Below are 26,372 nucleotides of genomic sequence, written 5' to 3' on the forward strand. Positions count from 1 at the left end.
TGCTAACTTGCTGTAACTTGGCATGAATATGAGGAGGCAACGACAGCTGCTGTTTTGAGGTTACTAGAGGCCACCATTACTGTGTATGTGATCCTGTTGCTTGTCCTGAGCAGTGTAACAATTTAACTTCAGAATACACACCAAAATTCATGGTTTTAGTGTGATTAGTGTTATCACAAAGTGTGCAATTGCAGCCATGCTGTGTTTGAAGGTTGCAGAGAGCATTACACCCCTGCAGCAGAGTTTCCAGATGCTTTGCAATTATTGTCATCAGCAGAAATTTTAAATGCAAAAAAAGAGACTAAACTGATGTAAGCCTCCAGGAATAATGCAGAATACAGATGTTATCCATCTCGTTACTTGGCCTTGTCTTTATCCAGTATGGATTGTTGTTTCATTACACTTAGCACTAGCCTCTCTAGATATGGTGACTTGCCCTTTAGCTGATGCAGTTTGGTGTTGCTGCTCTTAAACTGTATATAGTTATGTGAAACTTAACCACAAGCATTAGATTTCCATGTGGTAGCTGTAAATGTTTCTTTGCTGTATGTTCAGTATTGGGGATATTTCCTATAAATCCTGTATTAGCTGGAAAAATATCAGCTGTCATTATTAACTGTCTTGCCAGTGTCAGGCTTGCCAGCAGCAAGAGCTGTTAGACATGAATGCTTGAAATCTGTGTTATATCTCATAGAAGAGGCAGAGTATTTTATATAGTACTCAGGTTCACAATTAAATATAAACATATTAAAAATGCTGATGTAGTTCACTGGGTACTGGTTTAGATGTGGCATGAAGTGGGATAAAATTTGTGCATTTGTTATACTCTTAAAAAAAAAACCAACTAAGTGAAACAGCAACAAACCCCAACACCAAACCACAATACCTTTCTTGTATATTTATTTCCCTGAATTAGGATAAAACCAAAACACAACAACAATAAATCATAAAAAAACACCAAACCGAAAAGCCAAAACAAAACAACAAAAACCCCAAACTCAAACTCCCCTTACTAGTTCATGGAAATGTCAACTCTAGCCTTTCCTGGCCATACTGAAGAATTTGTTGGAGGAATTGACCCGTTGAACCATAGCTGAGAGATCACATATCACTGAATAACTGATGGAATCCTTTCTCCAAGGCATAACCTAAGAGCTAAATACAAACAAATAAAAATTAAATCATGTTTTTAAAAAGCTATTCTTGACTTTAGGGCTGTCAATTCCTGATACATTCCAATAGAAACACAAAAGGCAATTTTGAGAAACTGTCAGCTAGTAATGTGGCAGTAATTTATGTCCATCTACAGTATTTGGATTTCACTTGATTCTTTTAATTTTATTTTTTTATTAAAAGCTAAGTCCAGGTAGTGTTTCTAGAAATATACCTGTACTGATGAAAATTAGCAGAGAGCACTGTGCATGGCCAGTCCAAGAGCAGCACATGCATCTGCATACCAGCATGAGGTACAATTATTTGTCTTTGTTAGTGTGTAAGGAATGAAAATAATATTGTAGGAGGCTTGTTGGGCCCTTTCCTCATTTATGTGTTTATTTGGAGAGTGTCATGGTGTGACTTTCAGGTACCTTAACTTAGTGTAATGATGAGGAGTCTGAGAAATCTATTCATATATCCTTGACTTCTATTGGCTCAAGATGATAGAGCTGGAGATGTGTTGCCAGGGTTGTTGAATCAGAAATATCTGCCAGTTTTTAGTTAAGCAAGAATAGAAAATGAACCTGAAGTAAGTCCCTGATTCTGACTTGCATGTTCCTTAAAAATAACCTGCAGTGTTTATAATTGTTCTGGATCTGAGCTCCCTGACAATTTGGAGATGCTCCTGTCTGATTCCTGGTTTCAAACTGTACAGTATGAGCCTGCAAAGAATCAAGTGGTGTAGAATAACTTGTTACAACTGCCATGAGAATAGGGTCTGATGAACGTGTAGAAAACTCACTGTGTTTTCCTCTGTTAGGTGACATTAATTTCTAAAAGTGCAATTAATAAATTAGTTATTTGGGCTAACTGATTGCTGCGTTTTCTGTATAGTATAGTGGCAATCCAGTATAGTGTAAGATTCATCTGCATTTTGCCATCCCTTACAAGTCAGTTGGGATTTTGGAGCTCAGTGCATATTTGACTAAATAAAAGCTGCCTGGGGAGAGGAATAGACAGTCTTCTTTGGCTTTCCTAGTTAAAATTGCAGCTGCAGAGACAAGAGACTTTTTTTTTATTTTTTGATCAGCAAATAAGCATAACACACATAGCCAGATATCCAAGGACTGGACCATAGGATATTCAGCTGTTTTCCATAGTTTTTGCTGTTTATGTGAGAACAGCTGTAATATCTCCTTGTCTTTCCCACAGGAATCAGATGATGAAGATGGATTGCCAAAGAAAAAGTGGCCAACCGTGGATGCATCTTATTATGGAGGTCGAGGTGTTGGTGGGATTAAGAGGATGGAGGTATTTGGCTTATTCCTTAGTGTTGTAAAACCCATCACATTTAGTTAAAAATTGTACCAATATGTTTTTATGTGACTTTTGAAAAGGTACCTTGATGGACTGGAGGCTGGGATTTAATTAGGGCTTGTCTACCTGATTTGCACCTGCTGTCCAAGTAACAGAGATCAAGCTGCTATCATTTACGTGAATAATTAAATGAATCTAGCATTATGAGCCAGAGAAAATTTACAGGGTAAGAAATGAGATAAACACCAAAAGAGGTTTTAATTTACCCAGTCAAACTCTTCAGTGCAGTTGTGTCCAGTTCTCTTGTCAGAAAGACTTCAGACAGGGCTACACTGATTTTAAGTATTTGAGGGTGCCATCTATGCAAAGGCTGAAGGCAGTTGGTTTGAGGAATTTAAACCAGTGATTTTTCTTTTTCTTTTGCATTTTTTCCATTTAAGCATTAACTCCTGATATACAAAAGCATGTCTGTGTTGAAATTGGCCAATGAATCAAATCCAATTCATACACAAGTCAGTCCTGAAGTGTAAGTGAGGTGTCACTGTGAAAAGAATCTGCCTTGTGGTGTCCTGTGGCATGTACATTGCAGGGAGTCAGTGATTGTCATTCACCTGTATCAGCTGAGGGCCTAAAGATGACTTCTAGCAATGTCACTTAAAGGGTAATCACGAGTTGGAACAGGCTGTCCAGGGATGAAGTGGAATTACCATCCCTGGAAGTGTTGAAAAGGTGTGTGGATGTGGCACTTGAGATATGGTTTAATGGCGTACATGGTGCTGCTGGGTTAATGATTGGACAGTTGGACTCAATCAGCTTTCCAACCTTAATGATTCTCATCTGCCCCAGATGCTGTGAATTCCCACACCACTTTAAATTACTGGAAGGTGAAAAGGCTAGTAGTTCAAGAAGCTTTCGAATGAGACTATTTTACTCTTAAATGTGTATTTCTGATTACGGTGGGAGTTCGGTGCTTTCATAAATTTGACTTCATTTCTGGTGGCACTGGGACATCCGATGGGAACTAGATTAATGTCTGTGGAATCCTCTTACCGGTGGGGACTGCTGAAGTGTCTCTACTTACAGTGTGCTCTCCTGTCTTCAGGTGCGATGGGGAGACAAGGGGTCAACGGAGGAAGGAGCAAAATTGGAGAAACCCAAAAACGCTATTATTAAGTTGCCAGAACAGGAGTATGAACCATGGGAACCTAAGCCAAAGAAGCCCCATGTGAGAAAACCACCTTCCCAGCGAAAATGGTACACTCCCATCAAGGTAATGTGTCTGACCCTCATTTTTTATCAAGTCTCTCATGTCATATATGATACTACATCCCGCTTCCTTAGCACAATCTTTCTTTCTGCAGAGCTGAGAAAGCCTACTTAGAGAAGTAGCTGTTAATCCTCAGCTTTGCTTGTTTCTTGGAACATGCATCTCACCTGGTACTGTATTGCCATAGATTTTTGAGGAAGAGTGAAGGGCATGAGCAGATATATTCCTTTCCTCAACTCACACTGTCTTTCCAGATACAGTGTGGATTGTAACAGCAGATTGCTCAACTCTTGCTGGGGGGCAGGATGCTGTTTTGTGCCATCTCAAGGCAGTCAAAAAGAGGATTGGATAAAGTGCACCATCCTTGCTTTGACTGCATCGTGGCTAAGGCCTTGGGTTGGAGTCCAGCTCTGTTTTCCTCTAGTTCAGCCACAAGACCAAGTGTTTGATTTTTGGGCAAGTCACTCGGTCTCTCCACACTTTCATCCCCATTTTTCCCCATGTAATTATAGTATCTAGTGTTTCAATGTCTTTTAATGTATGTGTCCTCACACAACCCTTGAGGCAGGGAATAGCTGTTATCTCTGCTTACAGAGAAGAAAACTGGAGGGCTGGCATGGCCGAGGGAGCAGCATACCATGCTCATCCCAGAAATCTGTGCCCATGTCCCAAAACAGTACTCTGTGGGATGAGTTCCCCCCTCCCCACCATAGTCACAGGTGAATTAAACAGTGCTTGAATTTATTGTCAGGAAAGTATCTGTGAATTTTAAAGCTTTGTGGCTGGTTATCAGTGTTCCAGCTCTCTTCACGTAAGTACAGTAGTTTTGTTTTGCCTTTTGTAACACCTCAAGTAACATTAATACCTTAATGTAACACCTGTCTGATTGTCTCTCCTAAGGGAGTTGCTCACATTAAACTGCTGTCATCCTCAGTGAGTTTTGAGCAGACAGAATTTGGCCCACTGCATATTGGGTATGTGTTACCCATAGAGGTCCTTCTGGTTGTCCAGATAAGCAGTGTACAGAGGGCGAGGGCACAGGACCAGTGTGTGCAGACAGTTTAATACAGGAAAGCTGTATTAACTCACCTGTAGTTTCATCTCATGCTATTTTCACCAAATTTCTTGGTCATATCTTGTTGGTTTTGTATTCCAGGGCAAACTTGATGCACTTTGGGCTTTGGTTCGACGGGGCTATGATCAAGTCTCTCTTATGAGACCACAGCCAGGGGATAAGGTAAGGTATCACATATGCACTGGCATGTCACTCCTATTTTAGCAGCACCAATGCTGTTCCCTCCCAACCAGCCCATCTTTTTTTTTTTTTTTTTTTTGACAAGAAACAGGTATTTCAAAACAAGCTTTTGCTGTGGCATCTGTTTAAAATTATTGTCCCAAAAGGTCAACAGCAATGTCTCCACTGTGATAATTTGAGCAGAATGAAAAAGGAGCTGGCTGGTCACAATAGTATATGAGAACTGTTTCAGTCAGATAAATTCTTTGCCTTTTTTTTTTTCCAGGACAAATATGTTGAAGTCAAAAGACAGGTTCTTTGCTCGTGGGTTCTGCTTGTTTTAAATTTAATATGCAGTGGTTGTTCTACAACAGTAATTATGTTTTCTACTCAACTTCATAAAAATGTTTCTTGGCTTTAATAATGGAGTTTACTGATTAATGAGAGAAATCATGAACTGTGCAGGTAATGAAAAAACAAATAGGTTAATGGGGAGCAAAGTTGCTGTTGAATTCTGTGCAGATACATTTCGCAATCATATTCTATGTATAGGCAGAGAGTATCTCCTGCCTTGATGAAGTCTATTGGCCAAAAATAGGTCAGGAGTAGATTCCTCGTGGGAGGAAACGGAGTTTGTGCCTTTCAGAGCCACAGAGATGTCTATGTACTGTGCCTGGTCACTGGTCAGAGCTCTCAGTTTCCTCATGAGAGCCTGGCACCATTATGGTTGTCTCTATTTTGTTATTCTGAGGGGACAGCTCCCTAAGAATTGAGTGCTGGTTTGGATTTCTGTGATGGCACTTTGAAACATGAGGACTAAGCAGAGATGGCAGCATCTTTCTCTTCCCTGTGGCCAGACTCCATACATTTCATCACCTTTGCTCTCAGGGGAAGCAGTTACAGAGTTGTGGCAATAGGGGCCGTAAAGTGCTTTTCTGGGGTAGGAGTGGTAGAGAGGCCCTAATGCTGGGCCTGTTTGCCTGTGTGACTTTCACACCTAATAACAGATTTTGAAAGTTAATAACAAAATTTAAAACTAGCCCTAATTTGCATCATCTAGGGCAAATAATTTGCATGTTTCTGGCTTTTAGCAAAATCCTATTATGGCGTTTGTCTAGTTATTAACCAAATATGCCAATTCAGTATTTAAAGTTTAATCTCTTGCATTTTTCTTTTGGCTTTTAAGGAAACTAATAGAACAAACCCAGCTTCTTATGCTACTTTGTAAAATGGTCTTAACTGTTTCACTAAGCTGCATTTTTAAGGCAGCTGTTTGAGACACCTTATTTACTTTTAAAGCACGATCTAGAGGTTCTGAATAGGCTCTTTAGGTCCAGCTGTATTTTGATAGCTAACATTGTATAATATGAATCTATCCTCTGCCTTTCACTCCCTTGGCTGGGACATTTCTATCAGTGCAGAGCACAACAGAGCCTCTGTTAGCCTGCATGGTCAAGAAACATGCAGGGGGCTGACTCTGAACAGGGATCCTCAGTTCCTTGCCTTTCAGCTCTGCTGTGAGGAGAGCAAGGGGCTGAAAAGAGGCAATGTAAAACAGAGTGAGCTGTAGGATTATTTTATCGGGGAGAACATTAGAAAAATCAAATGTACATCTGGGAAATAGGGTGGAAAGAATCCTATTGAGCCAGATTCAGTGGAATCATAGAATCATCTCTGTTCCCTGGCCTGTGAAATTAACTAAGGCTGAAGAATATTGAAAGTGAAACAAGAAAATGACATCCTTCTGCTGTTAAAAAAAAAAAATCACAGGCCTGCATTTCATGGAGAAAATTAGTGTAGAAAGGAGCAAGGCTATTATTTATTGTTTGAGTAACTCCTCTATTAACAGTCTCTCAGTAGAGAATTGACTCCTTGTAAGTTAGGTTTTTGGTGGGGATATATGTATAAATATACCTGTATGTACACATTAAGTGCCTGTGAGTAAACACATGTGCACACACTTTGTGGCTGAAGAATGGGAAGATCAGGCCAGTGCTCTGAGTGAGCAGCAGCACGGAGACCTTGAAACTCTGGCTGTGCAGAGATGGAGGAGCCTGGCAGCCCCAGGAACAAGCCCACAGCTCTGCTTGACTCACCCTAGAAGGAGACAAGGTCACTCCTGTACAACTGTGCTGACAGCACTCAATGGATTTAGTGTAGTATTGGGCAGACACGAAAGTTCAGCCTAACATGCCTTAGTGCATGGTGTTCTTCCAGACTGTGACATCCAGAGGCTGTGTGGTGATCTTGGAGTAAGGGATTGCTTAGATTTGTGGGTTTTTGAGGGATTGGGACAGGTAGGAGGCAGGGGAAAGAGTTCTTTGTGGTTTTCAAGTGTGCCTTTTTTGGTGTATTTTACAGTCGTTTCATAGCTGTCTTGGTTGTTCAGTAAAACTTAGAAAGCAGAAGAAACACAATTTAACTCTGTTTTGGGAGTGACATTTGGATTCATAACTTGTAAAATTCCTACCTCTGAAGTTCCCAGAATGAGTCAAAGAATTACCTTTATATTTTTAGGAGTTACCAGAGATATAGATTGTTTCCCACTGTAACGAGATTCACTGTAGTTACATTTTCCAAACTTTTTTCACAGTTTACCTCCACTGAAAAAAAAATTTTCATTTTCCATTTTTACTGCTTCAGTTGGGCATATGTTTCCTTCTTGCAGACACTGGATGAAATTATAGCAAACCACTTTTTTCTGCATAATGAAAATACTAATTATGGAGAAGAGAACATCCACAGTACAGGGAGAAAAATATTTTTCATAAGGCTTCTGGGACAGGGGGAAGATGACAACTCGTTTTTGGTTTTGACATTAAAAAAATCTTTAAAAATATTTTGAAAAGTGTAATTTCTCTTACCATTTGAAAATGAATACTGTGGTTTGAGAGCTTTTATTTCCCCCAAAAAAAGTCTTAAAAATATTTGTAGAAAAACTTTCTGTAATAGTTTTGTTGGGTTTTGTATATTTACCAATGCATCTGGCTTTGTCACAGAGAAGCAAAATTCTGCTACACTTTTTCACAGCTGTTCAACATCTTCCCCTACAACACAGGCCTCTTCTCTTTGGATCTACAAACCACACAGCAAAGGCAGTATTGCTACCCCAGGTTTTTAAATCATGACTTCTTCCCCACTCCCACAATGAAGCAAAGTTAAAAATGTCACTGTTAATATATATATATATATATATATATGATGAAATCCATTCCAGAGTGTATTTGAGAGCCTTGCAGTGGAAATACAAGCTGAAGCACGTGTACGAATACAGGACTGACTGCTCTAAGGGATTTCTGTTGTCCTTTGTTCTGGGTGGCCAGGTCTGCTCTCCATCCATCTGTGCTTCTTCCTTCGTCATGGTCCTCTTGCTATTCCCAAACCACCTGCTCTTTTCCTTACCTGTGCCTTATTTCGACTCCTGCCCTAGACATTCCCTTCCATTTCCTTCTGTGTTTTCTTCCTCTTCTTGTTTTTTCTCTTAGTTTTTGTTTCTGTGCCCATCCCCTTGGTTGAGACCAAGTGGTGCCATGCAGTCCTGCTCTCTGGGAGCAATGGGCTTGTCACCAGCCTCCTTACCCTGTTCCTCTCGTGCTGCAGGAACTGAGCTGCTGGTAGCATCATGCTCTGGGTGCCTTGCTGCAGAGCTGGCTGAGGCTCCAAGAGCTTCCCTGCCCTGGCTCATGCCTGCCACAGATTTACCCAGAAAAGGATCTCAGGATGGATGACTCGTCAATATTAGGCAGGATGACATTGATAGGACTGGCTGTGAAAGTCACAGGAGCTTTTTTTTGTTTAAAGAAAACCAGCTAAGCACAAGCTCTGCCTCTTCTCCTGGGAGCTGTGCCCACAGTGTTTGGCTTGGCTCTACAGACACCTCCTCCTCTTGGTCCTCATTCAAGATCATATCATGCCACCACCACTGAAATTTGTTATTAGTTTGGCAAGAATCTCAGTAAAGGGTCACAGGATCCTCCTCACTTGGCTTCCTCAGGTCAACTCTAGCAGGAGTTTCTGTTGCATCAAGATGGGACAGCAGTGGATAAACACACTTAGCTCTACCCCATCATTAGCAGCTAGGCTGTTATTTGTGGGATGGATTTTTGCTGAGCTCTCAGACAGCATCAGCAGAGGAGTGAAGAGATGGAAAAGGGCTAGTGGCTCTGCGGTGGGTTGCTGGGCTTTCTGCCTTGAAGGAATATACAAAGGTGAAGCCTTCACAGGCATTTGTGCCACTGCTGGCTGCAGTGATGGACCCCTTGGAGCTAGGCTGCTATTTGTCCCTTCCTCCCCCAGAAATCTAGGTTTTAGAGGACCAACAGTCACTCTTTTGGCCCAAGAAAGCTCTAAAGTATGGAGACTGCTCATCCATCAACAGGCAATATGTCAGACTGGCCGTATGGCCTGATGACCTGTGTGTTGCTCAAGGTACTCTGACTTCATTGAGGACTTTCCCATCACTATGTTACTGTCCTTCTGAGCTTGCAGGGGCCTGCTCTGAAGATTGGAGTTTGGGAAATACTAATGTCTGGTTATCTTGAATTATTTCGTAGAAACCACAGTAGCTGGTAGGGCAGGATGTCAATAGTCTCTATAAAATATAAGTTTCAGGCTCTTCCCCTTGGCCTAATGGATCAAAAGTGGGGCTGTTACCAATGCCAGCAAGTAAACATTGAAACCCCCAGTATATGCAGAGAGGAAGGTGAGGTGCTTCTTTTAAATAGTCTGTTTAGTAGCTGCTTTCAGCAAATCCATTCCATTTTGCCTCTCAACACATACTGACACAGGAAATTCTTAGAGGCTCAGTTTACCAGAAACCTTGACTAAAACCCAACATTTTTCTCCTCAGACAGAATTCATCTTTTACTTTAAAGACTTAGAAAGTGATCTCGTTATTGTCACTGCAAATTTTGTTACTCAAACAGAGAGTGAGAGTGTAGACTAGATTTTGCTATCATCATCACCCTTGTATACTGATGAGACTTCACTTAATAAAAAGCAATACTTTAGCAGTACTACCCTGTGGTTTTGCACATGTAAAGCCCTTCCCTGGGGAAGGGGACTAGAAGCAGGCTGATGTACAAAACTCTGAAAGCTTTTTTTCCTTTTTCTGTTCCATAAAACCGAAGATAAAAAGACTGCTGTGCAGCCAAAAATGTCACAAATTAGGAGCTGATGGTCATTTTAGAAACCATGACTGGCTCCTTTCAAGTTTTCACCATTAAGTTACTGTGTGACTTTGAGCAAGACATAACAGTTGGAATTTTAAACAGCAGCCTTTGAAATGAAGAGTATTTGGGTTCCTTATTCTGTGCATCCCTTTCAGAGGGATCACTCTTAATCTGATAGATTTGTTAAAGCCCAGAAGGTGTGATTACCCTAAAATTTTGCATGATTCCTTGTAATGCTGACCATGACATCTGTGTGCTGTGGTTTTCCCAACAGCAGAATAATAATGAGAACACATGTATTTACTTTCCTTACAGCTGTGAGGTGTAGTGTTCTGCCAGGCAGTTGGGACTCCTTAGATGAATGATGGGACACCAAGCTTATGGATTATTAATGACGAGTAATTACTTTATAGCTGCTGCCTACAGGTGGTCAGCAGTTTGAATGCAACCCACAGTGATGGCAGCAACTGCCTGTCACTCCATGGTAGCTGCCCACGTACCAGTGCTATGTGGAGCTCATTCTAATTACTTCTCTTCAAGACCGAGTAATGGCTTTTAATAGGCTTCCCTGCCTCTTGCTTGGAGATGTGTTGTAATTGCCCAAGTAATAATTGGCAGAGCTACACAGGGTGCTGGAGAAGCAACACACAGCTCCTTCAGACTGTTACTGGGGCTTTTCTCCCTTTGCTTAACCTTTCTGGAGCCAATTATCTTTAAGCTGCTGAAAAATTAAAGAGACGGGGACATTGCCTGCTGCATTAGGTGATCTCACTTTGTCACTTTCCATGAAAATGTAGCTCCCATTATACTACTTTCTTTTTTCTTTTTGCAAAGGACCCCAGTATCTGTAAGGTTCATTCCTGCTGCAGCAGAGATGGCACGGAGGGAAAAAAGCTCTCGCTCTCTCATGTGGGACCAATGTCCTAATGCACAGTTCCCAGGATGTGCTGAGCACTGCAGCTGGAAACATGTAATCAGTGACTAATGAATTTCCTGTCCTGCAAGAAGCCCACATACTGCATTACCTCTCACTTGTGCCAGGATCATGTTATTTCTGTTGTGGAAGAGGAATTCACAAATAGGTTATGGAGGTGGATGCTGCCTGTCTGCTGCCAGGTTAAACTAGTAGCCTGTCCATGTCTTTGGGAAACAGAGGCACGTTCGGTAACATCCTTCTTGTGAAGGATGGGTGCAAGTCCCAGGGCTGGTGTTATTTAGTGCACAACAGGATGAAGAAGGATTGGCCTTGTGGTTAAGACACTGGCTGTAGCTTACGTAAGTTACTTCGCTTCTGTTCTGCTGTAGTTCCACAGTGATAAGTGAGATGAAGAATAAATCCTAGGAGGGCGAGACCATGTTCCTAACAGCACTTTGAGCTCTTCATAAGCTCCAGAAATAAAAAATAGTGTGTAAGATGGTGTATTCATACTAATATTCATACTAAAGTTATTGTTCAGAATGATAACTGAAAATCAAAAGTTATTGCTTTATTACTTTCGACAGAGGAGCTGTAGTTTCAGATGTCTCTGTTCTTATGTATAAACTATTGTGATTCATGTCGTGGTACCAAAAAAAAACCTCAAATCACGGTCTGTACAAGTAACACAAAGATACTACACAACCTGAAGGGCTTAGATCTATGTATGTTAGGTCTTAATCTTAACTTAGTCTTGCTTTGAATGTTCCAGTTTTATATACCAGTTTTAGTCTTGGATAGGAATTGTTCCTGGAACAACAAGACTGCAAACACTTAGAGGTTTTTGCAGCAACACTGGAGGTTTCTACAGCAGAATAAGGTAGTTGTCCCAAGGCGATCTGCCATTCATCTTAACAAAGGAGTTTTTTGGGGGAGGAGAGGTTTTCTTTGCTTTACCAGTATGCCAGCATTGATAATGAACTGTGTGAGTCCCATCCCAGGAGAAGAAAATCTTTGTGAGATAAGCACAGAGGAAGTTGTGAACTGTGGGTTTACCATCTATGTGCTTTGGGTAGCAGCAGAGCCATTTAAGGGCCAGTTACCCAGAGAACTGTTGGGGATACTTGTATCTGTTTCCAGACTCTAAACAAAGAGGCAGCCTGTGTGGTGCCTTACATTTTTGTCTGAGGCAAGGAAAAATAATAACCATTTTCACCAGAAATCTCTGAGTCTCTATCATTATCCTGTACCCTAGGCAGGTAAAGAGCATTCTGCTCTTCCCCTGTGCACACTGTAATCCCAGCTTGCTCCTGAGAGACAGTCAAATAATTCACCCTGGAAAGCATGATGACACTTAATTACAGTTTGAGCAAGACCAGTTACAGTCCTTTGTGGCCTAATTTGCTGCTGCCAGCAAGCCACCAATACCTCAAGGCTGAGCCTGTTGCACCCAGCAAATGTTTGTTGATTTTGTTGCTATGCTCCAAAGCCCTCCCCATTCTAGAAGATGGACAAATGCAATGTCCTTTTCCCTGAAAACGCCAAAGGAAGGAGGAAAATCTTCTGCAAACCAACCACGGCTGTTTTTTTCTTGAACCACATTCTAGTCTGGTCAGCATTCAAGTGTAGAAATGTGTGGTGCTGTGGTTAAAACAAGGGATGTGAATCACGAGTCCTGAACTCGTAAATACCATTTTTTCTCCTGCGTAACCTTGAGTAAATGACATGACCTGATAGTGGCTCTCCTCACTTCCTCCACTCTGGGATCCTCCTCCATAAAAGCTGTCAGAAAAGAGGAAGGCAGTAAATCGCAAGTTGTGAGTGCAGGTTTAACTTGAGGTATTTCTCTGAGGTTTGGGTAGGATTTGGTCTGGTGTGACTGTACTTTGAGATTGGTACTGAATATAAAGTATATCTAATAGACCTTAACTTTGATTATGCCCAGTGTTTTTCTTTTCTGTTCCCTTTGTCACTTAAGCTTTTTTAAGGCTCAGAATCAACAGGCTTTGTTATGAGTCTGCACTGTGCATTACTTCAGCCACAGCCTCAGCAAGGTCCAAGACATGTGATGTTTTGTGCATTCCTGCAAGATATCTTGTGACTCTGGCCATTCTTTCAGGAGGTGTTTGTAGCCCATTGCTGCATTTCCTTGCTGAGGCAAGGCTGGAAACAATATGCAGTTCCCTGCTGAATGGAGTGTGATGCATATTATTGGAATAGCCCTGTCTTCAAGACTGGGATGGGTTCTCCATGTCGCTTTTCTTATGTGCCTAAGCTGAAAAAGTGGAATCAGGCATGTGAGAGCTGGATGGTAGGGATGTGTTCAGCACAAAGTTTATTTTGCTGAAGGGTCCTGGTCCTAGCTTAAAAGGCCGATTTCCCTGGCTGAGTTATTCCTCCCTCAGATGCCTCATTACTGACTGGTTTCTCCAGTGGTAAATTGGCAGCAGCCCCCTTCTCTTCAGTTTATTTCTGCACTGGTGTTAAATCTAACTGAATAGGCTGCGCCCAGAAGACCCATTCCTTTCAAGCGGTGCTGTGCACAGTTGGGACTGCGAACTGGGGACTAGTGTCTGCAGATGCTTGTCTCTTGGGAAACTATCAGTACTTGATTGTATTCAGCTCCTGGTATTCTGATTAAAGAAGCTACAGTAGCCTGGGATACTGCAGCTATTAATCTTACTGCAAAACAGTTCCTGTTTTAATTCCCTAGTAGATTTGAACGCTGCTTTCCATAAGACTGTCTTTGTTTTGACTAAAAGCTGTAAATGTTTTTTCATGTTAGTAGAATTAGCTGAAGTGGAAAAAATACCCATTGAATAAGTTTCAGTATTTTCAATTTCTGTTTTGAAACACCTTTTCTGTCCAAAACTCAAAGTTATTTTGAAATGAATGTGTTTCAATCCTGAATTAAATTTATTTTGACATACTTATTTTGCCTGAAAAATGAAGACTTTTGGTTGTTGTTGACTTTTCCATTGACCAGCAAGTGAACCGAAAGATCACTTTTATTGCTGCTGTTATGTGCAGTGCATGCCATGGATCTGTTTGTGAGTTTGCCCTGGCAACATACCTCCCATGGTCCCTAGGGGATCCTCTAGATGGGATTATCACACATTTTATGTCAAAAGAGGAGCTCCTGTGCTCCCTCCTCCCTTCCTCACCCCATAAATCCTATTTTCTCAGCTATTTGGCTCCCACAGCCAGAGTGTCTGAGGGCATACTGGGCTTCTGAAGGATTTCTTCTCCCAGCCCCTTTACAAATCAAGGCTGGTGCCCCTTTGCCTCTATGAGAGGTGCTCAGGCATCTTCCCTGGGCTTTCTGGGCAGCAATGCTGGCCATACCCTGGCTGAGACAATAGGTTTTTTTCTGAGTGTGTTAGTAGCCCAAGACATTGCTTAGCTGTGTCTCACTGTCACAGTGGGATCAGTTCCTGGTCCATGTGCAGCTATCTTATTGTTTGGGACTTGGGAGTCAGAGTTTCTGAAGCAGGCATTAACTTTCTATGCTGTGTCTCCATGGTGCTGCACCAGTGAGCCAGGATTTGTGGGTGGTTTAGTTTGGTAGCTGAAAAGTAAGAGAAAAAGCATAGATTTGCTTATAAGAGGGTTTTTGTAGACTCTGTGAAGGATACACACGTGCCTCATCTGCTTTTAAATATCACTGCCCCTTCCAGCATCAGGACGTGTGTCCTGTTTAAAGTTGTGTTACCTCCCGCATCTTAAAGCTTAATCTAATTCATTTTGCCGTGTGAAGCATGTTCAGTGAGCCCAGTAGGTTACACCTCTTAGCAGCACTACCTCACTCGTGTTGTGCTGTAAACAGTTTTCTGCTACTGCTGGGATCATCCTTGTTCATTTGCATTCATCATTTTGTAATTTTTGATTTGAATTAATCTGATGTGCCTAAGGCCATTATAGGGTCCTCACTTTATAGTATGAGTGATTCACGATCCACAGTGCAGTGATTTCCTTCCCCTCCAATAACTCAGTCATGGAAGGAGGAAGCAGAAGGGATATGAGTTTACTTATAAAAAGACCAGCTAATACACTGGATCAAGAATGGGCTGAACTGATTTTCCTTTTTAAAAGCAACATGAAAGGAAATAATTACATTCTCATTGTTGGACACTGTCACTTTACTGGACCTTACTTTTAAAATCCTCCTCTCTTCAGTCAACCCCATTTTCTCTTTATCTTTTCATTGTTTAGGATTACCATAATTATAGGCAATGCTACGGAACTACCAAATAGATTCCCAGAAAATTGTTCTTTACAAGAGAGGACTTATTAAACTGGAAGATATGTAAATGAGTCAGGTTGTCATGAAAACAAATATTTTAACTTGATGATATTTAATGTTTTGATTTGAGACCTAATAACTTAAAATGCCTACATATAAAAATTAATTATAATTTAATAAATTAATTGTTAATGATTAATGCAATAACCACAGTATAATTGATATTGATAATTAGAACTTAATCATTAAGTAATATAATTAGAAAATAATGATAAATTACATATTTATTGGCCTGGAACCATGGTCAGTCACCAAATTGGTGATATGGGAATCTCTGACACTTCCAGTACTTTATTTTTCAATATAAAAACCATATCTGTGTCCCAAATGTAAAAGTAGGAGTTAGTAAAAGTTACTTGTATATGCCTGAAAACCAGGCAGCCTTAGGTTTTACGTGACAAACTGTTTCAGCAGCTCACTAATTTCTAGCCTGTATGCTTCAGGGTAATCAGTGCAATTCCCAGGAAATCCATGAAGGTTTTAATGAGCCGTGACATGTTGAGCGCACAGTCAGCGTGAAGCAGTGCAGTGTGAGGAAGCTTTTGGCAAAGGCTGATGCACATAGATCCTGGCTCCTGAGGAACCAGCTGCTAATCCTGACACTTGCCCAGGGAACTCGAATAGTGAAAGCTCTGTACCACCTCAGTTCTGCTCTTTCTGTGTACAATTATTGTATTCATAATCTACCTCTATAAATAAATTTGCTAAATGAGTTTCCCATAGTGGCTTGTTTAGGATATTCTGTGTAGGTGTTTCTGCTAGAAGACTTCTGTTCTTGATTAGAGGACAGGGTAATCCCTAATTTTTCCAAGATCCAATTTTTTCATTGTCAGTGATCTTAAAGGTATATATCCCATGGTTTTCTGGATGTGTGGATCAAAATCTTCACTTAGCTGATGCTTCACTTGTAGATGCTCACTCTTGTGATTTTAGAGGTAGCATAAAAGCCTGAATCTATTCTTTTAAGTTTTAGAGCTACATTTTTACACTGAACTATCAATAGATATTTAGGAAGTGAAGCTACATGCTGACAAACCATGTCCACAGCAAGCTGGCAGAGTCATCCCAGTGACATCCATAAACAAAATTGGAGAGAGAGAGAGGTGATTATTCAGTTGAGCCTAAGGAAATTATGTTCATTTTATGTTTCAGCATCCTAAATAATACTTTTATTAAAAAATAATAAAAACTTTAATACTTCCTTACTGGGAGCTACTTTGTTTTTTTAATTTGGTGGTATAGTGTATTGCATGGCTATGCTCAAATTTTAAAGGAATTCTTTTATTTTAATCCATTCTAAAATGTAAAGGCAAGTAATATATTCTTACAAGGTCAAAGACCAAGAAAATTCAGTAAACTAAATGAAGCCAACTCTTTTTCTGTCACCTCTGCAATTCAGAATTGCAGCAATGAGACTCTATAAGCAAAACCAAGAGGGAATGGAAACTCAAGATTTGCAACAGGAAGAATATCTTTTATTAAGTCAACTAATGTAGCTAAAAATAAGAAACAGGCATACTTTTATGTGTACAAACACTCTGGTATGCACATAGATGAAACTGGATTTTTGTTAAAAAACAATGCGTGTATTAAGATGAAGAGAGAAAAGGGCAGCTACTGCTCGATGGGCCTGGATTTTTTAAATTCTTTTTGCTGAAGTGCTCTTAGTATCATGGGTGAAGAGACACTTTGAATTGCCTGGATTCTTTCTACTGAAAACTTGCTGAGTAGTAGCTAGATATTTTGGAGAAATGAGTGCTGGGGAATGATGTACTGAGCACTGTGATGGAAGTAGCCCAGCAACATGATGCAATGGCTTTCAAGAGGTTCCTCCCTTCCTTCCCCCCCCCCCTTAAACCACACACAAAAACACATCCTAGGTGGTCGAGGAGGCGTTGCCTAGAAGTACAAAGTGCCTGAATTGCACATGTGATTGTTACACTGGGATGAAAGCTGAAGTTGGGACAAGGGCAGATCCTGCTGCTTCAGTATTTGTACTTTTTGAAAAGCCAATTTGGCAAGCAGCATAACAAGAGCCTAACAAGTGGATGGACATATGGGAAGGCAAAATAATTGTGCATTAGGAAGACTGTGCAGATGTGAGCTGAAGTAAGGGCGTAACTCCATATGGCACATTGCTGACCTTCAGTTGGTGCTTGAATGACAGTACGCGGTGTGGGTCGCACCATCTGAGCGATGCTGCACTGGGAGCGGGGCCGAAACCAGACAGAACTGGATTTACGCAGATCATCTGCCTCCTAGAAAACAATACAGCGGCTGTGCCTGAGATCACCCTGGTACTGCTGCACCTTGCAACTCTGACACCTTCCCTGAAACACTAAGTGTATACCATGCTTCTGGAAAAAATATACTATTTCCACTACTAAACTGGGATGGCTCTTAATCCCTGTTAATACTCTGTGCAGGAAGAGCAGAGATAAGTGTGCAGGATACTTCATTTCTGTCCTTGTTCTCCAGGGTTTAAAAGCCTTTATATGCCTTCGGAGAGGAAATTACTTAATTCTTTCAAACAGAAAATATTAAAAATCCTGTGGTTAGCATGTTTATTTGAGAAACATCATGGATCTTTTTATAAACTAACCCCAGAGGGATGCACGTGTTATTATAGCAGTGGCCCTCTGTTATTAGGAAACTGTGATATGTGGAGGGCTTCTTCAACCTAGAAATCCTTTGATGAAATACACTTGATAAGTCCAAACTATCACTTATGATTTAATATCATTTGTTCTTCCCTTTCCCTTTCAGCTGTTAATCCTAACGCTGGCTGAGAGTTCGGCCTCATTTTATCAATGGCTGCTTGAAGTGCTCAGGAGGATTTGCTCCAGTATTCACCAGAAGTCTTTGATATATGAGATTGTAGGCTAACACCGATAATCTTTTGTGAGGAAGTGTCACAATACATACATCGATCTTCCAAGCCTCTATCTGTCAGACTCCCCCAACCCAACCGTATTTTTCATGACACAATGCAGCGCATGGCCTTTAAATTACCCATCTGTCTGACAAATCAGTGAGTGTGGCAGAAACTGGCAGCAGTTTGACGTCGCCTATCACTTTAACTGAAGTGAAAGTAATGCAAACAGATTTATGGGATCCCCTTTGATTATAGACTATGAATATATTTGGAATTGATGTTTGGGAGAGAGACACAGCGGAGAAGCAGGAAAGGCTTGTAAGCAAAAGCACTAGTGTTGGGTTTCAGCTTTGCATTTACTGTGAGGGAGATTGTTCTGTCCTAAATTTTTTCCTTCCCCATATGGTGCATCTCGTATGAGTACCTCTGACCTTTTTTTTTTCTTTTTTTTTTTTTTTACTTTTGTCCTGATTCTTTAACTGTTCTAAATTCATAAGTTTATAAATAACAAGGCTGAGTTTCCTTTAATGAATCTGATGTACAACTGTTAAATATATATGTAACATTCATTGCATGTCAGTAAATAGTGCTGAATTTCCAAATGTGCTCTGAATAGAGTTAAGCACAGCAGAAGACAAATAGCTAAGAAGAAGGGCTGCTCACTGCAATGCTGGTGAGAACTTGAGTTCTGTGATGGAGTGGAGCAAAGCATTGACTTGGATTTTTTTGATCCAGTAGTTTATCTTTGTTGCAGAAGTAACCAAGACCTTGGCTTTTGTCATTTGCCTCCATGAAAAGACTCTGGCCCCAGTACAGTATTGCCTAGTTCATGACCAAAGTCTGCTGTAACAAGCCTGGATTTATAGAAAGGCAATTTTATCCTACTCATGATGCTGTTGTTTAAGTGTAGTGGTGAATTGTGATGCCGAAAGCTGGGACAGAGAACTACTCAGTATGTCTCATGTGCAGGCAACAACATGCCCATTCAAACAACTCATGTCGGCAGCTGAGCTCTTGAATCCCCGAGCCATCCCGTCCAACTAAGTGGTAGGGTGGTACCCTTTGGGTGTTAGTACATTTGTTGAGTCATTTTCTGAGCTCCCTGGAGCTTACACAAGCTTCTATTGAAATGCTGCTTGCCTTCCTTCAGAGAAGCCATAGACTTGAGGGATTCCCTTCTTTTTAAAGAAATAGTTTTCATGAATAAAGGTGCAGGCATTGGAAGTCACTTAACAGAACGGATAGTTGTGGTGCTGCTGTGATGGTTTTTGCCTGGTTTCCAGGGGAAATTGTGATTTGTGGGTTTGCCACAGAAACTCAGCCTATTCCCTAAACACCTTCAGAGTTTTCTCATGCCGGACAGCACTGAACCAAGAGCAATTTGTCACTGGTGTGGGTTCTTGTATTCCTGTTATCACAGCCATCGGTAGCTGGGGGGAATTGTGATCTACAACTGCTTAGCTTTGAGATAAGTTTTCTATATTTGGAGTCCTTCTCCTGAATCTGCTTGGGTGATGTTGGCATAACCTTTAGCTGAATTTAGTTTGCGGATTCTAGCGTACAGCCTACCTGAGGTGTCTGATTGAGGTTGCCATGTAGGTTTTGAATTACTCAGGAGCCTCTGGCTGCTCCCCACAGGAAAGGCTAGGTGGTCTTTGGGGTCTGTCTGTCTCTCTTCCTGTCTGGAGCTTGGTTAGTGGGAACCTATGCAAAGTTTTATTTTGGCTAAAGGAAACCCTGAAATATTTACATTTAACCTCTAGTTGACTAAGACATCCCCAGTGCTTGCATTTTTTTCAAACCCAAGCTACTCCTGTTTTAAAATTTCAGTCTGCAGGTCCTGCATCCCACATCCATTCTGAAAACACATTCATTAGAGAGCTGTCTGTGCAAGTCCCACACCTTGTTGGTGTTTCTGAGGGAAGCCACATCTACATTGGAGCACAGAAAACAGATGTACGATCCCAGTGTAATGTTCAAAGCATGGATACCAACCAGGCTTGGATCACTCTGAAAATGAAAGCTACAGATTATGTCTTTGCTAATGTTGTTCCTCTGGTATAATCCTGTATGAGTCTTTTTCAAGCACAGCTTTGTCAGTCAGGGATCCCACTAAGGCAAGCATGACTTTGGTGGAGCTGTCACTTTGGGCATGTTCTTCATAGCTTTAGTAGCATTGCAGAGAGCACATGTGAGCCAAGTCATGCTGTGGTCCCTTTTGGTTTAAGCCAGTCCTAGGCTGTTCCCTGTAGGCAGGAACTCTGAAATTCAAGGAAAGCATTGGTTTCTAGTGCTGAGCTTTAGTACAGCATGGTTTAAATGTCATGTCTAGGACCCAGTGAATAATACTGGATGAAGTGCAGCCTGGCCCCTCTGCTTATAGTCTCTTTGAGTATCTGCTGATGAGTCAAAATATCTTCTTTTTACAAATAATGAATTTTTCTTTACCTCTAGGGAAGATGCATAAACTTCACTCGTGTGAAATCGGATGGAACCCCTGCCCCTTACAGCCCGCCACCAAAGCTGCCACGACGTGACAATATTCCCCTCAACAATGCTCCAAGGATTTCTTCTTCTCCTGTGTCTCTGCAACCCCCTTCCAGGCAGCCACCTCCTGGACCACCGCCATCCCGAGCCCCTCCTGGACCTCCTCCTTCACGCCCACCCCCGCAGCCTATGGCTTAGAGTGCAGCAAAACCCTGATCGACACAACATGTCTCTTTGCTGAACACAGCATATTTATTGAGTATTGGTTTACAGTTAAAGATATCAGAATTTGTTGCTGGTCAGCAAAAAAAGAAGGAAAAAAAAAAAAAGAAAAATAGCTAAGTGTCAATTTTAGTATATGACTATATTTATACCACACGTGCTGAGTAAACATTCAGTGGATAGATTCAGAGCTATGGGATATAGAAACAAATAAAAATGATCATCTAGATACAGTAGCACCTTTTGTATGTATACATTTGAAAATCTATTTAGATATGACATTTGTCTGACTTGGTATGTCAGATCATTCATTAATAACTTTAGCCGGTATACGTGCATCAGTGGTTTTGATAGCTGCCACCTGCAGGTTGGTTAAACATAGCTCATTGAGGAATTTGCTTTCTTTTCCCTAACAGTACTGCATCCAGATGTTAGTATGGATCAATAATTGCAAAGATAACTTTCTGCCTTTGGTTCTGCAGGTGGAATTTCTATGAAAGTTATAAGAAGCCTATATAAATAATGAGGTAAAATGAGACTATGTGCCAATAATCTAGCTCAGTAATCTAGCATATAAGCGAGATACATTTTTTTCACCTGGAAAAATCAGTTTTGAGCCTACCATCTCAGCATATGTTTAGACTTGGTTGCATAGGATAACCACTGAAGGCCAGGTACTGGGTCTAAAAATCCAAACGTTGGACAAGACTTCAGTTCATATTTGTCCAAAGTTCAGAGGAATTTTGAGAAAAGCATTTTGGCTAGGTGTTTAGTTTTCATTTACAGAAAATATAGTCCAACATGGAGCAAACATACATTCAATTTGAGCATAGATGCTGTAATATGCAAACAGCGTGTGTTACTTACATCAGTAGCACTGAGGGACTGATTCTGCTGTTATTTAATTAGATAAATTTTCTTTTGATCTTACTGCCAAGCAGAACTAGATCCTTTTGTGATTCAAACATAAATTCCTCTATAAGCAGCTCTTTCTTCAGACAGCCCAGGTCCCAATAATATGTAACCTTGCAGTCTACCTGTGGTTGAGAAGCATGATGTGAACTGTGAGTTTGAGCTTTTATCCCTGTTTCATATGTTTGGCTAGAGGATTTCCCAAACATTGTGGCTGTTCATCCATGACCTCAATTCTGGGTGTCATCAGAAAGAGATGTGAGCACCCACACAGAGGTGGGAATTTATGACGCGGGACTGTGGGTCAGCCCATGATTAGTGTTCACTGAGCAATACCTGAGTGGGTTGTGCCCAGAGCATTCCCTAGTGAATCAAAATAACACCTGAGCTTGCTTTTTCTCCACCACTACCTATCATATTGTATTGGAGAGGGTAACTGCAAATCCCTGTGCTGGTTCGCTTTGGCACTGGTTGTGTTATTAGGATAGTTGTAGAATTAATGATATGCTGCATTATAACACAGCATATATCTATTTCTCCATCTGTGTGTGGGTGTGTAGCACATCACAGTAGTTATTGGCACATAAGTCTAAGATAAAACACTAACTGTATCATGGAATTGGTCCAGATTTATGACCTTTTCATGCAGGTGCTATAGGCATATAAAGTTGTACTGGTACAAACAGAAATCAGGCTTAGTCTTTCCAGTGGAAGTCCCACTTGCAGAACATCACACCAAGCTCTCATCAGTCTATGCTAATCACTGTGACATGCCGTGTGTATGCAGCTGAGGCTGTCAGATGTAAACTCAGAAGAACCACAGAGCCTCTTTCTCCTCTTGCACTGCTCTGCTCTCTTGAGTTATGCTCTTACCTCATGTGTATTGGTGCAGGTAGTGGAATTACAGTCGTGGGTGCTAGCTGCCCCTGGAGCTGTTCCTAATTTAGGCCTGAGCCAGCAAAGCACTTCTGCATGTTTTAAAATGTCCTGCAGGTCAAGAGAAACTTCCTCATGCTCAAGTGCTTTGCTGACTTGTGACTTCATTGTGATCATAAAGGAGAATTGGGATGCACTCAACCCTATCCTCATTCTTTTTAGACACTTGAATAAGTCTGCATATTTTGGTTCATAAGAATGGATTTCTGTTTGGAAGAGAAAAAAGAGTGTGTCTATGTGTGTGCGTGTGTCTGTGTTTGTGTGTGGGAACTGTGTAGGTTTTTGTTGGGTTTCTTTTCCTTTACAAAAATTGCTCGAGAGTGGCACTGCTATGAATATAAAGACCTTTTGCAGCCAGTGTGATACAAAGTCATCGCTTATCTCTGTTTCTTTCTGGTGAAAGGTGAAACTAAAACAGATCCAATTTTCCACTGCAGTTCTGGTGAAGCTCTGCTTCTGACACCAGTGAAAGGAACTGGATGACTGCAGGGAGAGGGTAGGAACCTGGATGAGGGGGAAGGTGCTTTACAAGCAGAGATCATTGACTGACTTTATGTTGGTTATATGGAAGCCTTTGGGAAATAACCTTGCTCAGTCTAAGACTATTTGTAATAATGTGTATGTACAGTTGAACCCAGCAGCTTCTTATATTGGCTGTAGAAGAAAAATTACCCAACAAATTTAATCAGGAATTGAAATAGCAGAGGGCAATAAAACTGATTCTTGTGCCAGGACAAAACATGGCATTAGAGTTCTAGCTGCTTGTCGGAAGACCACAGAAGACCACTGTTCTGTAGACACCAAGTCTCTTTATCAGCAGGCAGCGATGAGATTAAATTAGTGAACTGATGGGTCAAGAGTTTAGCTAAAGAAAAAGGCCATGAGCCAGACTTTGTATTGTCGTGCACCCCTACAGATCTTGGAAAGGATGAGTAGAGTTGTTGCAGATTTGCATTGATGTTAATGTTGGTAAAATTTGACTCACTACCAGTAACAGTGGAGGTGTTGGCTAAGAGAGAGCTTCTCACAGTCACATGTCCAACATGCAGTTGAGGGGAATATTCTTTTTTGTTTTGCTGGGATCATAGTCTTGCAGAGATAACAGATACTAACGATTTCTGCGTAACTTGCAAGTGCAGCAAGAATAGGAACAGCTTGGGCTTCCAGGTGATCAGATATGATTAAAGCAGGAAGCACCATGGATTTGAAAATTAGATTCAGCATAAATGGAGTTCCCTGCATGAATATGTAGAAAACTAAGCATTTGGTGTGTAACTCAAGTTTTGGCTGCAGCTTCTGTGACGGGAGCCCTGCAGGTTTAGTTTGCTGGTAAAGCAGGAAGAAGAGAAAGTGAACACAAACTGAATTGCCTTTGCAAAGGTGGGGGAAATGAATGTGCTGCAGTGGCTACAGAAAAGCCTTTTGGTTGTGTAGAAATGTAGCTGTTTGCAGTGACCTCAGGCATTGTAACAATGCAGTAGGAGAAACTGGTTGCTGTTTTACTGTCTGTTGATCTTGATCTTTACCTGGTATAAATCAAAATAGGCCAACTGAAATCAAGGCAGGAATACTGCTGTCTATCAGCTGAGAACTGTCGCAAAATAAATGAAGGAGCAAAATCCCTCTAACTGGCTCCATGCTGCAATGTTTGTTTTGGTATTCTTGTATGTCAGTTGTGATTACAGTACTTACATTGCTAAGAAATGTTCTCGTGGTGGATGATTCCCTTGTATTTTCCAGTAGTTTGGAAATCCATGATTTGACACTTGCAAAAAGCGAGTATCTAATGTTTCCCCAAATCCAGGAGAGCAATGGATTAAGGGGATCTTTGGCTCACACTTAGCACAGATGTGAAATGACACAAGGTGCAAAGCAGCAGGGAGGGAAACCCTGTGTGTTTAAAGATGATACAGAACCACATTGATCAAAGCATATTTATGGCCATCTTTCAACCTCAGTGCATGTGTTGCCATCTGTGAGAGTAGCCTGCAGAGCAGACGGTCCTAAATGTAAAAAAGAAAAAAAAGAAAGGAAAAGAATCAGCTCCTCATCTGAAAGAGTGAGCATAACAATGAATGACATTATTTCATGAACTGTACCAGTTCAAATGCATGTGCACCTGGTGCTCCTAATGCTTTTCACTCCTGTTGGTCTTTAGACAACATGATCAGTAATATGCTTTCTCTCTTTAATCGTATGCTGTTTTTATTGTTATTACTTTGTTTTGTTGTGTTGTTGTTTGTTTTTTTAAAGAAACATTTCACTGAGAAAACAGCCCTACTTCTGTAAATATAGAGTTTAATTTGGAGGAGACAGCACACTTCTGGATGTTACTGCTGGACAGTTATTTATTAAAAGGGGCTCAAGGTGAATAAATAGAGGTGGCTCAGGATACACGCATGCAAGTGTGATAATGCAGTATAGTATTTTCAGTTCTCTGTAGTTTTGGGGTAAGGGGAATTTTTGGGTCATCCTAGTTTGTTTAGAATTTTGTTACTGATATACTTTTGAATAATGCAATAGAGATTCCTGACATATAACAGTGTAGATTATGATAGATTTTTCATTTAGGAGGAAAAAGGGGGAGTAGTGAAGGAGAAATGTTTTAGTTTTTAAGGGGGAAAAATATACTGTACTCAATTGTTTGTTTGTTTTGTTTTTGTTTAGAAAGATGTGTGTTTTCAAAACAGTGGGGATGTGGCTGATACACAGCTGGGGCATGGAGATGAGGGACAGAGGGAGCAGTTGGATTTTTGAGGGACAAAGAAGCTTTACATGGGGGTATGGGTTTGTTACTGGTACACGTGCTACAAAGTTCTGTAACTGACATGCTGCTTCCATGTTATAATCATATAACCTTTATGCATTTTAGGCATGTGCTCCATTTTTCTGAGAAAACCTTGCAAATGTAATGCCTGCATGAAAATGTGGGAGATGTAGCCAAAGTCTTATAATCCAACATAATGTAGTCTTAATGAATTCAAAATCAACAATAAAAGTGCTTACTGGTTAAACACTACAGAGAATTTCATTGCAGGGTCATTTTAAGAGGTGATAAGCTTGTCTGTCATGGCTAGGCTTCGTGAATGAAGATGTGGGTAGCTTGTCTGTACTGTCTTTCTAATCAGCTCAGCCATTGGTCAGGAGAAGAATGTGGAGTTGGGCAGTCAGAATTCCCATTCCCAACTTGCTACTGATTCATTATTTAACTAGAGACAAGGGTATGTTCTGTGCCTCAGTTTCATGTTTCTGGCCTGAGAATTCCAATCTTTGCCTAATTCAAAGGTAAGCCATTGTTTTTTTGAAACGGTAGACATGCTGAGTAAATTGGGATGGAGTCTGGGCTCAACATTCATTTAGACATGGGGCAGGGTCTGAACTCATTGCTGATATCTTGAGGTCAGCCAATACATAGAAACAAAGTAAAAGCCATGCAAGATGCCAGAGCTCAAGATTTTAACAAAGAGAAATTCCATGGCAAAACCTACACTTCTGAAAACACTGAGGGCACCGGACTTCAGATCAAACTACTGATTTTCAGGAGTCCTCTCAGAAGGACACAGGACTGGATCATAAG

The 26,372-nt window shown here is 40.9% G+C and overlaps 1 protein-coding gene across 2 annotated transcripts in view; it reads left to right on the forward strand.

Moving 5' to 3' along the window:
- The window catches only part of ANTXRL (anthrax toxin receptor-like), a 58,649-nt gene extending 32,840 nt beyond the window's left edge, over positions 1-25,809 (forward strand). For both annotated transcript variants that reach the window (XM_017804194.1, XM_017804195.1), the window contains exons 15-18: positions 2,368-2,466; positions 3,575-3,742; positions 4,896-4,976; positions 20,693-25,809. In XM_017804194.1, the coding sequence (XP_017659683.1) occupies positions 2,368-2,466; positions 3,575-3,742; positions 4,896-4,976; positions 20,693-20,923 (579 nt within the window). In that variant the 3' untranslated portion in view covers positions 20,924-25,809. The remainder of the gene's footprint in view (positions 1-2,367; positions 2,467-3,574; positions 3,743-4,895; positions 4,977-20,692) is intronic.
- The last annotated feature ends 563 nt before the right edge of the window (positions 25,810-26,372 follow it).

This window comes from Lepidothrix coronata, unplaced genomic scaffold, assembly GCF_001604755.1.
Source record: "Lepidothrix coronata isolate B3197 unplaced genomic scaffold, Lepidothrix_coronata-1.0 Scaffold8, whole genome shotgun sequence".
In the NCBI taxonomy this organism is placed as follows: Eukaryota; Metazoa; Chordata; class Aves; order Passeriformes; family Pipridae; genus Lepidothrix; species Lepidothrix coronata.